At 42.2% G+C, this 13,501-nt stretch overlaps 1 protein-coding gene across 1 annotated transcript in view; it reads left to right on the plus strand.

Annotated features, from left to right (window-relative positions):
- The first annotated feature begins 850 nt into the window (after positions 1 to 850).
- The window catches only part of ATP2A3 (ATPase sarcoplasmic/endoplasmic reticulum Ca2+ transporting 3), a 137,705-nt gene continuing 125,054 nt past the window's right edge, over positions 851 to 13,501 (plus strand). Inside the window, exon 1 of the mRNA XM_039334653.1 lies at positions 851 to 1,461. Coding sequence (XP_039190587.1) covers positions 1,344 to 1,461 — 118 coding nt within the window. The 5' untranslated portion in view covers positions 851 to 1,343. The remainder of the gene's footprint in view (positions 1,462 to 13,501) is intronic.

Here is a 13,501-nt window from a genome sequence, read left to right on the forward strand (position 1 = left end):
TACCACCATTTGCATATCTTTAAATTGCTATGCCCATTTCCCCTTTCTTTAGTCAACATGCCAGAAAGTCACACAAATCCATCTGTTTACTGTTTCACCAGCGTTAACAAATGCAATAGCAATTGCTCGCTCCATTTCCTCTGCCACACATAATCATCTTGGTTTTTAATGCTGTTAATATTCAGATTCATAATCTTTGTTGTATCACATAATCTTAACATTCATGGCAAATCATTTGGCTTCTCAATTTACAGAATGGCATCACCCTCATAAAAAAAATTAGACTGTCAGTGCTAACTCTAACTTTACACCAAGCATTCCCAAGACATCATTATGGAATATCATATGAATAATCTTATGTTAAAGTTCAATACCAATTTCTTCCTAAGGAGATACTCATCACTCATTAATTCTTGGGTCTCTGACATTACTTTCCATTGCTGCAACGACTGGAGATTCGTGGGTTTGGTTTCCCCCCCTAAAATAAAGGTCCAGGTGGGCGGGCATTAAAAAAAGCAACCAAAAAATGAATGTTCAAAAGCAAACATCTTCCCGGTTCGGTCCGAAAAGAAAAAGACCAAAAACAAATAAGAACTCCCGCTTTGGCCAATGGCAGGAAGGCAGGAAAATATCAAGGGAGTAACGGAACCAATCAGAAGAAGGCAGGTAGCTTGTGAATGGGGAAGGCCGGCGAGGTAGCCGCGCGGTGATCCCGCTTCAGCGGGGACAATTAATAAATACGTAAACGTTCCGTCTAAGGCGATCGAGGTTGTCGATCAAGGCGGGACCGGAGATCTTTGGCGAGCCTGGCGGTGGAAGGCGAGAAGACAGAGCAGAACGAAGGAAGTGGTGGGAGGGGCGCGTTGTCAGGCAGTTCTGCTGCAGCCGAGTAGAAAGTAACTTTACAAGGCGAGGCATGGCCGCAGTAAGAAACCCGGGGGTGATCCGTCTTTGCGGCCAGGTTCGCCGGCTTTGAGTCTCCCCGCTTTCCAAGTGGGAGATTGCTGGCGACTCTAGAGGAAAGAGGACGCCAGCAGTGGCACAGCAGACACGGCTGGCCCTCGGGAAAGCGCAGTCCTTTCCGCGCGCAGCGAGTCGGCGGATCCGGAGGGAGCGAAGATACTTCTCGCTTGAGCGGCGAGTTTCGAGTACGGGAAGCGCTGCACCGTCGAGGAATTTCGCCCCCCGCCAGCCTTTTTGCAACCTTCGCCGGCTCGGATCCTGGCTCGGCTGTGACTCGTGCAGTCAAGCGAGCGCGGAGGCTTCAGCCTCTCGGAGTTGGTCCGACGACAGCAGGCAGAAAGGGAGCGCCGAGGAGCGCTCCAGCGGCTCGGGTGAAGGCAATGGAGAGCGCCCACAGCCTGACTGCCGAAGCCGTCCTGCGGCGTTTTGGGGTGCGGGAGAGTTGCGGGCTGAGCGCCGAGGAGGTCCGACGACAACGGGAGAAGTACGGCGCCAACGGTAAGGCTCGAACCTGCCCAGCCGCCGAAGCCGCGTTGCGCGGAACGGCCGGGGTGGCTGGCGGAGGGAGGGTTGCTTCGTCTACTGCCGGCGATGGGAGGGCTAACTGGGCTCGGATTGTGGTCGTGGTCGCTCTCGCTGGCTGCCGGTAGGGTCGGCACGCGTGGGGTAGATGGACCTCAACCGGCTTAAGCGGAAAAGGAGACGAATCGCCCCAAAATAAAAAACAAGAGGCTTGTCGAACCGTGTCCAACAGTCCAGGGTCAGGCAACATCACTTTTCCCACGGTGGCCGGCCGGCAGAATTCCCACGGACACTCGGGGAGGGGGGCAGGCAAGAAGCTGCTGCTCTTCGGCATTCGAGAGAAATTGACCTTAACGCCGGCTTCTGTTCGCAGCCGCATCGCATCTCCCAGCCCATTAGGTTGTAAGTCTGGCCTCGAGAATTTGGGCAGTGGGGTTCTTTTCTAAGTCACCTCGAGACACGAAAGAGCCATTTAAACAGGACTTAAGAGATCACGTCTGTTCTGTTCTGATAGTTTCGCAGCCATTGAGACAAGGCAAGAGTAACACAACCGCCCTTTCTTCAATCTCCAACAGAACAAACACAAAATGGCGCGGATTCCTTTTATACCCCTTGCAGGGTCAGTATCAACCAATCAATGCAATGGATTCTCCCGCCTTGCGCATGCGCAATAGGCTGGAGACAGCCTGTCTGGTCCCGGGTATCCACGTGGTCTGCCCGGGTCTCTCTGCAGCTTCCTGCACCTGCTTCAGGTCCAGGATATAACAATGTCCATAGCAGCCAGCGAATGTGTTCTGGAAGCAGACAGAGGCGGTCGTGGTGGTTGTTTCCATACACCCCTATGCCTCATGTTTACAGATATCCTGTCTCTGTCCATTGAAGCTCCCTTTAAGTGTCTCTGTAATGGACAGGAGGAATGGTGGGGTTAAGCTGTCATTCAGGTTCATGAGGTGAATGTACTGTGTGAATGTAATCATTGTTTTTAGAAACTACCTTTTATGACTTTACCCAACTCATTGTGGTTTGCTTGGAAAACCAGAACAAAGCAAAGTATGATTTAGTACAATATGTGAATTGAGAAGTCTGAGAGGTCAGGGTTCATGACAGATTTGGGTAAGGAGCCACTATTTATTTATTTATTTATTTACTTACTTACTTACTTTCATCTATCGTATTTACTCTATAGAAATCTATATTTATAAATAAGATTTACAGAATTAAGAAAAGAAGAAAGAAGTGAACAGACCTCCTCTAGCGGAGAGTGAGTCAAGACATCTGAATGGCAAGAATTTGTAGGTAGTAAATTTGGATAGCAAGATGGTTATAACTCTTGCTTTGTAAATAGAAGGTTGCTGACTCAAAACCCAGAAGAAACTTTGAACGCTATTGTGGTTAAGGCGTTGATCTAGAAGTGTATCCATGAAAACTCCCTGCATAACTTTGGGCCAGGCACCCTCTCTTGGCCCATCCTTCCCCACAGGGTGGTTATGGGGAAACATAGATCTTGGTGGTGGTGCTTAGATAGAAGTACATCCAAATACTAATACTTAAGAATTATGCAGAAAAGGGATAATCCTGGCCTGACTTTTGAGGTAGCATTTCGTAAACTTAAAAGATGTTTTCCCGCTACTAAATCCTTTTTAACTGGGGATGAATAGAATTGAACCCTCTGATCTTCTATAGACAGAATTGCTCCTCGAGCCTTCAGTTATTCTGCTACTCCTACAAGTACTCATCTCTGGTCTGTTTTTGGAATTGTAGGTTTCGATTGCTAAGAGAAGTAAATTTTCTCCCCTTTTTTTGCATGACCTAAGTGCAAACACATCTGGCAGCTACTTGCAAGATACTGCAGCATGGATAATGATTGATCTCTGCCAACCCTCCAAATTTACCCACCTCAAGATGCTAGGGGATTACAGTGCCCATAGTCCTACATTCCCTGCCTGGGAATTATGGGTATTGTAGTTCCTACATATCTGAAAAGCTGGGCAGCTAGCTTCAGTGCTGCAAAAACTATCTGCTTATCTCTCCTGAGATCAGTGAAGATGAGTTTGTTTTTGGATGAAGCAAACAAGATTGGTGGAGTGACCATATTTTCCTCTTTGATAAAAAGCCAGGGGGGAGGTTCATTGAAAAGTTGAATGATGTATCTGGAGGACATGAAAGTTCAGTGGATATGAAGAAGCTAACTTTTACATGAGTGTGCAAAATGAGTTAATGAATAACAGAATAATGAAGTTGGAAGGGATCTTGAAGGTTTAGTCCAACCTTCTGCTCAGGCAGGAAATCCTATGCCAGGTGTCCCCAACCCTTGGTCCATGGACCGGCAGCGGTCCACAGCATGCCAGCAACCGGTCCACACAAACAGGCAAAGCTCCATCCACGGGATGCAGGCAGCACATCAAACCATGCACCCCCTGGTCTGCGGAAAAACCTCTCTCCTTGGAACCGGTCCCTGGTGCCCAAAAGGTTGGGGACCTCTGCCCTATACCATTTCAGACAAATAGCTGTCCAGTCTCTTCTTAAAAACTTTCAGTGTTGGAGCACCCACAACTTCTGGAGGAAAATTGTTCCACTGATAAATTGTTCTAAAACTGTCAGGAAATTTCTCCTTAGTTCTAGGTTGCTTCTCTCCTTGATTAGTTTCCATCCATTGCTTGTTGTCGAGCCTTCTGTTGCTTTGGAGAATAGGTTGACCCCTCTTCTTTGTGGCAGCCCCTGAGATATTGGAACACTGCTATCATGTCACCCCTAGTCCTTCTATAGACATACCCTATTTCAGCAACCGTTCTTTATATGCTTTAGCCTCCAGTCCCCTAGTCATCTTTTTGCTCTAGTCTGTACTCTAATGAATTTGCGGGAAGCTGGGTGAAGCTGTTTGCAGTGGGGTAAATCAGATCATCAACCCATTCTGGTTCAGACAGCAAGCTTTCCAACTCTTTCCGTATCAAGGCCTTTCATTGTCCTTTTGCAATCTTTTGTAACATTCCCCTTTGCATGTGCATCTCCAAACTATAGCAGTGCATTGCCTATTCCCTCCCCCCTCACCTATTCTTCTGTCGCTATGCGCTCCCTCTGCCAAAATAAGAATTCAGTGCAGAAAGTTATGAGAATCAATTGCCATCTTTCCCACATTTAAGCCCATCATCAATTCTGGTCTTCAAAGTTGGCTAAAACTGGCTGACATTTGATTAAAAATTTTGAGTAAACGTGTCCAAATTGGGATGCTATAAGTTCAGTCCCTTTTTCCTGGAGGCAAATGGAAGTGATTTCTCTCCCCACGCTTCCTGCCTTTAACCTCCACACCTCTCTTGGTTATTGTCTGGAAGCTGAAATGAGCCCCCCCCCCTCTTGTCACATATAATCCACTGTACAAGGATTGTTAGGATTAGATTTTGGAGTCCTTGAGTTCAAGTCCCGTCTTACAGTAGTTACAAAAGACAGCTGGGTGATCTTGGGCCAGTAACTTTCAGCCCACTTCACCTCATAAAGTTGTTTGCTGTGTGGGAAACAGGAGGAGGAAGATGTGTTGGATATGTTCATGCTTTGAGTTATTTGTAAAAATAATAAAAATAGAATACAAATAAAAACAAAAATCTGTCCTTTTTCCACGTCTTATCAATTTGGGCAGCATCTAAATTATGTATGTATGTATGTATGTATGTAAAAAGGTAGAAATTCTGTATGATTATCCTCCCTTCTGTGAGCCGCAAAGTGTCCTAGGAGAGCGGTTTCAAAAATCTTCGAAGGAAATTCTTTAATAGATGTGGCACTGACATTTTTCTGTTTTTACAAAACTTTCTTGCATAAAGTTTTCAACAAAAGTTCCCTTTTCCTTCCTAAGGAACCTCAACTTCCTTGTTGGTTCCATGCTTCTTTTAATTTAAGAATGCTTCAATGCGTCTTTGGCCCTTGTCAGATTTTGTTGGCATATTTCATTGCCATATTTAAGCCATCTTATTTTACTTTTGGCAAGACTTCTCCCAAGCAAACTCTTTTAGGGCAATATTTTATTTCAGCTACATTTTAGCTGGTCAAGAAAACTTGAGCTGCCTCCCCAGCTATCAGCAAGCATTCAGCTTAACAAAAGTTGGTTCCTCAGCAACCATCATAATATAATTAGAACATTTATAATGTGTCTAAATTAGGCTTCATTAAAGCCATGATAGTCCAGAGGAGAAAAAAAATAATAGGTGGTTAATATCTGTACTTCTCAAAACTTTTTTTGCAGAGTTCTGGAGAATTCAGAAACTTGCATACCTGATTTCCAGAAATCAGTTCTGGTAGTCTTCTACAGCTGGGGGGAAAATGGCTATTATAACACTTTTAAAATTAGCTGATTTTTAAATTACATATGGGTGAACCAGGAATTTATAAAATTCCTGTACAAGTCTGAATCTTAGTCCAAGCTGGAAATACCTTTTTGAATTTAAAGTATAATTTTTCAACACGCAGATGGCATAAGACATGAATAAAACTCGGAAATCCAGTAAGTGTAAAGAGGCAATTTATTGTCCCCCTACCTTGATCTTAGAAAAAGAAAGGAAAAAAAAAACTTCTAGTAACACTGGAATTTAATTGCAACACAATTCTCCCCTCCCCATTTTCTAACTGATGTTTGGGGCTAAAAACTAAAGCACAGTGAAGACTTTGAATTGATAAAACTTTCCTTGTTGGATTTGTGTATCAGTACTATCATACTGTATCTATGTTCTAATGAAGTTCATGTTTAATTCTGTTAATCTTCATTTTGGGTCAATTAACAAGGTTTTATGGAGGTGCAGAATTGGACAAGTGGCTCATCCTAATTTTAATCACTGTTTCTTGAGTGCACAATGTTTTTTGGTGGCGCAATGGTGAACAGCTCAAGGTTGACTCAGCCTTCCATCCTTCCGAGGTGGGTAAAATGAGGACCCAGATTGTTGGGGGCAACATGCTAACTCTGTAAACTGCTTAGAGAGGGCTCTAAAGCACTGTGAAGCGGTATATAAGTCTAAGTGCTATTGCTATTGCATTCTTGAATATAAATCAGGAATCTTCTGAACACTTTTTCTGAGTCCTTAAATGTCTGGGTAATTTTATAAATTTAATAAATAGATAATTATTTTTCCTGATGTATTTTAAAGAGTTATAGATGTGTAGAAGCCCTATCCTCATTTCCTAGATATTCCTCTTGAGTTGTTTTGAACAAGATTTTTAGAATTATGTTGTGTAAGAGCATCATGGGCTTCAGAGATTAAGGAGAAGAAAAATCACTCAAATGCGGCCATATTTCTACCACCAGAGTTTTGTCTCGTAATCAGGGGTTTCAGATTTCACCCCCTTTTTAACTAATAAGTTCCATAGCCTGAAAGAGTTTGAAAACCCCTGGTCTACAGCAATGGTACCTACACAGTTCAAAACCAATCCTGGTAACTTTAAAAAAAAAAAAGCAGGACAGACCCTTAGTCTTCTGTCTAGCTCAACATGATCTATATATAGTATTAGTTCCCCAACTTGGCAACTTAAGATGTGTTTAACAAGCGTGGACTTCAGCTCCCAGAATTCTGAAGCTAACTTCCCATCATTCCCAGATATCAGTAAAACGGTGTTGGGAGACTTTGATTCCAGCACAGCTACATACAAAGTTAGGGAAGGCTGTTCTTCACTGACAGGCAGATGTTTTCTAAAGCAGGGGTCCCCAACCCCTGGTCCGTGGATCAGTACCGGGCTGCGGCATGCCAGCTACTGGTCCGCACAAACAAGCAAAGCCCCATCTGCAGGATGTAGGCAACACACAAAACCACACACCCTTCGGTCCACAGAAAAACCTCTCTCCACGGAACTGGTCCCTGTTGGCCCAAAAGGTTGGCGACCTCTGTTCTAAAGTCTTTCCAAGCAGTCTTTCCTAGCAAACTAGGGATATAAGGGATTAACCCTGTTCTTTCTGCATGCAAAGCGAGCATTATATTATGATCTACTCTTGAGGATTACAAACTTCTCTCTGAGTTTACTTTTCTCAATGCTAAACTGCATCTGAGAACCAGTTTAGTATAGTTGTTAAGACAACAGGCTAGAAATCGGGAGAATATGAGTTCTAGTTCTACCTTAGGTGCAAAGCCAGCAAGGTGACTTTGGGCCAGTTACTCTCTTTCAGCCCTAGGAAGGAGGCAATGGCAAAAAACTTTCCAAGAAAATTGCTGAGAAAACTTTCCAAGAAAATTGCAGGGATTGGTTCAGGCAGTCTCTGAGAATCAAACACAATTGAACAAAAGAAACAACCACAACAAGCCAACCTGCGTCTAAGTTCTAAATATCTTTATGTGTGCATTTGATTTTGTTAATGTGCATCTCATAATAAATGAGATTGGATTTTTCCTCATTAGGTTTTGGTCTATGTGTGCTTGGTATGTAAGGTGAATGTTAGGCCGATCAGTTTGGTGTACTGGTTTGCGTGCTAGCCTAAAAATCAGGAGGCTGAGAATTTTAGTCCTGCCTTAGGCATGAAAGCTGGCTTGGTGACTTTGGGCCAATCGCTTTCTCTCAGCCTAACCCACCTCACAGGATTGTTATGGGGAAAATAGGAGGAAGAAATACTATATATGTTCCCTACCTTGAGTTATTTAGAAAAAAATAAAGATAGGAAGAAAAAATGTAAAATAAATAAAATGGAGTGTGGCTAACTTAGTACTTGAATTGGAGATCACAGGAAAATCTATTTATCCCTATTTTGTTGGTTGAAAAATGAACAAAGTGCCCCAGAAGGCAGCGGCCAACCACTTCTGTTTCCAGCCAAAATAGAACAAGGATGTGTCCTTTAAGTCACTGAGAATTCATTTCAATGTAAAGGATACTTTTAAAATAAATAGGTATACATACTATTAAGTTGTCCTGTTTAAAGGTAGTGTGTTCTGATGATACAGATAATATTGGAATATTCTCATTTGCCACCTTTTTGATCTTGCCAATTTCTCACCCACGGAAAAAACAAGTTGTGGCTTAAGTGGCATTCTTTGCTTCCTCCTAGACCAGGGGTAGGCAATCTTGGCTCTTTTATGATTCGTGGACTTCAACTCCCAGAATTCCTGAGCCAGCTTTGCTGGTTCAGGAATTCTGGGAGTTGAAGTCCACAAGTCATAAAAGAGCCAAGGTTGCCTACCCCTGTCCTAGACCAGTGGTTTTCAAGCTTGGTGTGTGGACTTCAGTTCTCAGAATTCCCTCAGGCAGGAAACCCTGTACCATTTCAGACAAATGGCTGTCCAGTCTCTTCTTAAAAACTTCCAGTGTTGGAGCATTCACCGCTTCTGGAGGCAGGTTGTTCCACTGGTTAATTGTTCTGTCAGGAAGTTTCTCCTTAGTTCTAGGTTGCTTCTCTCCTTGATTAGTTTCCATCTGTTGCTTCTTGTCCTGCCCTCAGGCGCCTTGGAAAATAGCTTGACTCCCTCTTCTTTGTGGCAGCTCCTGAGATACTGCTATCATGTCCCCCCCTCGTCCTTCTCTTCGTTAAACTAGACATACCCAATTCCAGCAGCTGTTCCTTATATGCTTTAGCCTCCAGTCCCCTAATCATCTTTGTTGCTCTTCTCTGTACTCTTTCTAGAGTCTCAACATCTTTTTTACATCGTGGTGACCAAAACTATAGGTAGTCCTCTAATTACGACCACAATTGAGCCCAAAGTTTCTGTTGTTAAGTGAAATATTTAAGTGAGTTTTGCCCCACTTTATGACTTTTCTTGCCGTAGTTGTTAAGTGAATCACTACAGTTGTTAAGTTAGTAACCTGATGGTTAAGTGAATCTGGCTTCCCTCAGAATCACTTAATGATTTCATGATAAAAACTGCAGGGATTTGCTTAACAACTGTGGCAAAAAGTGCTCATGAAATTGGACTCACTTAACAACTGCCTCAGCAAAAGACATTTTGATCCCAATTGTGGTTGTAAGTCAAGGACAACCTGTATTCTGTCAGAGATTTTCCTTCACAGGTGACTCCATCGAAAAGGGAGAATTGTGTGTGTGTGGGGGGGGTTTCTTCCCTCCCCATCCTTTTTCCTTGTTTGTCTTGGTGGGCAGGAAATATCTCCTTGCTCATCTTTGCAAGCCACCCTGAATATCATTTTGGCAAAAGGATATGGTAACAGTCCTTCTAATAAATCCATTTGTGAAGCATATAGGAGCCAGGGATAAAAGAATGGATATTTTCATACTCAGACTAATTGTAAAACTGTATTTAAGCAGGTGTTAAGTGTTCAATGGTTTGCTGATTTTTGATAAACTAGAACAATTAACCAGTGGAACAACCTGCCTCCAGAAGCGGTGAATGCTCCAACACTGGAAGTTTTTAAGAAGAGACTGGACAGCCATTTGTCCGAAATTGTATAGGCCAGGGTTACCTGCCTAAGCAGGGAGTTGGACTTGATGACTCCAAGGTCCCTTCCAACATTACTACTACTACTACTACTACTACTACTACTACTACTACTACTACTACTACTACTACTACTATTATTATTATTATTATTATTATTATTATTATTGATCATCGCACAGTCAGCCAGATGTTCAGACTGGATTTGGCATTTTGTCTACCTATCGAGTCCTTACCCAGGACCTGGGATAGGCAAATATGGATGTTTGATGGTATTACAGATACCGTCGCAGGATGGAAGCAGTTCCTAGTAAGGCCGCCTTTTGCAATTGACTAATAGCGAATTTGTCAATGCCAATGGTGTTCAAATGGTGCTCTAGTTGTTTTGGGATTGCACCCAAGGCGCCTGTTACTATTGGTACTACCCTTGCTTGTTTTTGCCACAGTCTTTCTATTTCTATTTGTAGGTCTTTGTATTTTGTTATCTTCTCCAGTTCTTTCTTGTCTATTCTGCTGTCTCCAGGCACTGCCACGTCCACTATCCAGACTTTTTTGTCTTTCTTATCGACAATTGTTAAATCCGGGGTGTTACGTTGCAAGTGCTTGTCTGTTTGAATTCTGAAGTCCCAGAGCAGTTTAATTTTATCATTTTCATGACTTTCTCTATTTTATGATCCCACCAGTTTTTGCTTACAGGCAAATGATATTTCTTGCAGATCTTCCAATGCACCATTGTTGCTACTTTGTCATGCCACTGCTTGTAGTCAGTTTGTGCAATCTTCTTGCAGCAGCTTACCAGGTGGTCCACTGTTTCTTCAGCTTCTTTACATAGGCGGCACTTACTGTCTGTTGCTGTCTTCTCAATTTTGACTATTATATGCATTATTATTATTATTATTATTGTTGTGGCCACTGCTATTTTTATTGTTGTTCTGTAGATCTTTGTATTGTTTTAAAATGAAACAAAGTCTTATCCAGCTTTTTTAAAGTAAGTGGCATGAGCATTCTAATTTAAACTTTTGAATGGTTCAGGCAAACACAGAGAGGTAAGAAGCAGGGTCTTGCTCCCAATTTACTTTCAGGACCAATATAGTTCACTTTTTTCTAGAGACCTCCGGAAAGGGAGAATCTTTAGATAACCAAATGCAACCCTTCCTGATCTGTTGCTCTCCAAAAGAGTGGATTACAGCTCCCATCACCCTCAGCCAGTATAACCAATGATTTGATAAGCTAGAGATGATGGGAGATACTACTTTAGCTAACATTTGACATTCAGGAAAGCTACTCCAAACATAGAAAGGGATGGAACTTGCTCATTGGGGAGAAAAGTGCAAATTTCCATCTGAGTCAATATTTGTCTCATTTCAAAAAATTTTGGGAAGGGCCCTTTCCACCCAAGTCATATTTAGCATATGCAAATAGCTTTGATGAAGCCAAAGTAAGATGGGTGTGCTAGAAGATGAAAGAAGGGAAGTGGTAGGGTGTACTCTGTAGCCTAAATGGCACTTTGAAAGCCTTTGGGGGGGATGGGGAGTGATCATCTGTGGATCATTTTTTTAGCATGCCTAATTTGTTTGTGTGTGCGCTTTATGTGTTCCTTCTAAAGGAAACAGACTATATATTGTCTGTAGGTAGAAGGGAGAGGCCTCTGCCTTGTTGGTCTTCCAGGAGATTACAGGATGTCTTCTGCTTTCTGCATAACTTTTGGGAACCCAGAGTTTGTGGAGTCTTGGAAGATATTAAGAAACAATGGTATGATTCCTGCTTAGGAAGTGGCTTTACTTTGGCTGCCATTGTGTGATACAGTGAATTTAGCACAGCACAACTATGGCAAAAAATTGACCTATCACAGATAATCAATAACCGCAACAAGGTCCCCCTGCATCTGTATGGCCTACTACCACCTACTTTCCCTTTAACTTAAAAAAATGTAAAAAAACACCTCCCCTGTCAACGCTGCTAACATCGGATGCAATGTCAGATGCAATGCCTCAAAGTTCTTTTAAAGAGTTTCATCTGTTAGAACTATGACACCCCCCCCTTCTCTCTCCCTCCCCCTCCCTCCCTCTCATTTGTTTATGTTTTAAAGTCATTTGCACAGTTGCATTTTGTAACAGTAAGAAATTGTGTCTGTATGTAATTTATTTTGAACAAATCAGGTTTGGCCTAGAAGATGGCCTGCCTCCCTTGAATACAGCATAGCTTGCTTCTGAGCAAATATGAACCAAATTAGACTGGATGCTGTTGCAATCAGAGAAATGTCATTCCATTTCTGTATAGTAATTCCATTGATTGAAATGGGATTTCATTTGATTACGGGTCATTTGAGTTGGCATTGCGTTAAGTTGTGAAGGTCCTGGATTTGACTGGGAAGAAAGAAAGGAATTGCCACACTTTACATATTGTGCTTAATAATATCATACTCATAATGTTAACATGGCTTATTTTGCACAGCTGTGATTGCACTAAGCCATAATGTGGTTACTTGGTTGTCATATTATGAATTGCATGAACCCATCCATTGTGACTTATAAATTAGGATTTATAAAACATACTTTAGGGCAGTGTTTCTCAACCTTTGCAACTTTAAGATGTATGGACTTCAACTCCCAGAATTCCTGAGCCAGCCATACCCACAGTTCTCTTGATATAATATAGCAATTTTTGGCTCTGCTTCCTTCTGAGTTATTTCTCCATTTATCAGTATAATCTGTAGCCCTGGATTTATAAAATATTCTTTCCCATTCAAATACTACCCAGCGCTAACTCTGCTTAACTTTGTTTCTGAGCCAAGGTTTCCAAGTTACTACCTCCTAACAAGTCATGTCCATTCAATAAATCATAGTTAAGTAAACCATAGCTTATATTGCTGTGTAATCCTGTCACTACGTAATCCCAGTAGCCCAAATGAAAGATGGCTTGTTCATGATGAATGAATGTTGTGAAAGTGGAGCCCTTTTATAAACTACTGGCACGCTTGTAAAAATAAAATTGAAAAAAAGGTTTCTTTAGCATGGCATGAATTTATAGTGAGTAATTGAAGGCTACATTTGGCTACATCTTTGGAAAGCTTTCAAAGAGCAAAGGGAGACAACCTAAAATAAATCATTGTTGAGCTAATGCTCTCATAGAGGCTTGGTCTTTGCAGAAAGCCCAGTTGGTGGTGATTTTTCACATTTCATAGGGTTGGGGGAATAACTCCAGTTCCTGAGGGGGTCTGGTTGTATATAATGGGAACAGTAGCTGTGGAAGCCCTGGCCATTCTCTTGCATTGTCTGCAAGCTCCTGGACCCAACCATTGCCTGTGTGAGAAACAAAACTGCTGCCACCTCCTACACAAATGCCAAAGAACATTGGAGGAAATTTGTTAATTTTGTTCAGAGGAAATAACACAATACATCTAAAAGTCAAGGTTGTAATGAATGGTTTTCACCTTATTTTACATTTGGAAGGGAAAGCAGACTTGTGCAGTAGGTTTGATTATTCAATGGAAAGCTACTTGTGGTTTATAGAGAATCCTGGACTTGCAGCCATTTTTTTTTTATTTTTGCCATGTTAAGTGAACCACTGCAGTTGTTAAGTGAATCATGTTATTATTGAGTGAACCTGGCTTCTCCCATTGACTTTGCTTGTTGGAAGCCAGCCGGGAAGGTTGCAAATGGGGATCACAT

The sequence above is a fragment of the Crotalus tigris genome, unplaced genomic scaffold (assembly GCF_016545835.1).
Source record: "Crotalus tigris isolate CLP2741 ecotype Arizona unplaced genomic scaffold, ASM1654583v1 scf7180000017632.1879674, whole genome shotgun sequence".
Taxonomy (NCBI): domain Eukaryota; kingdom Metazoa; phylum Chordata; class Lepidosauria; order Squamata; family Viperidae; genus Crotalus; species Crotalus tigris.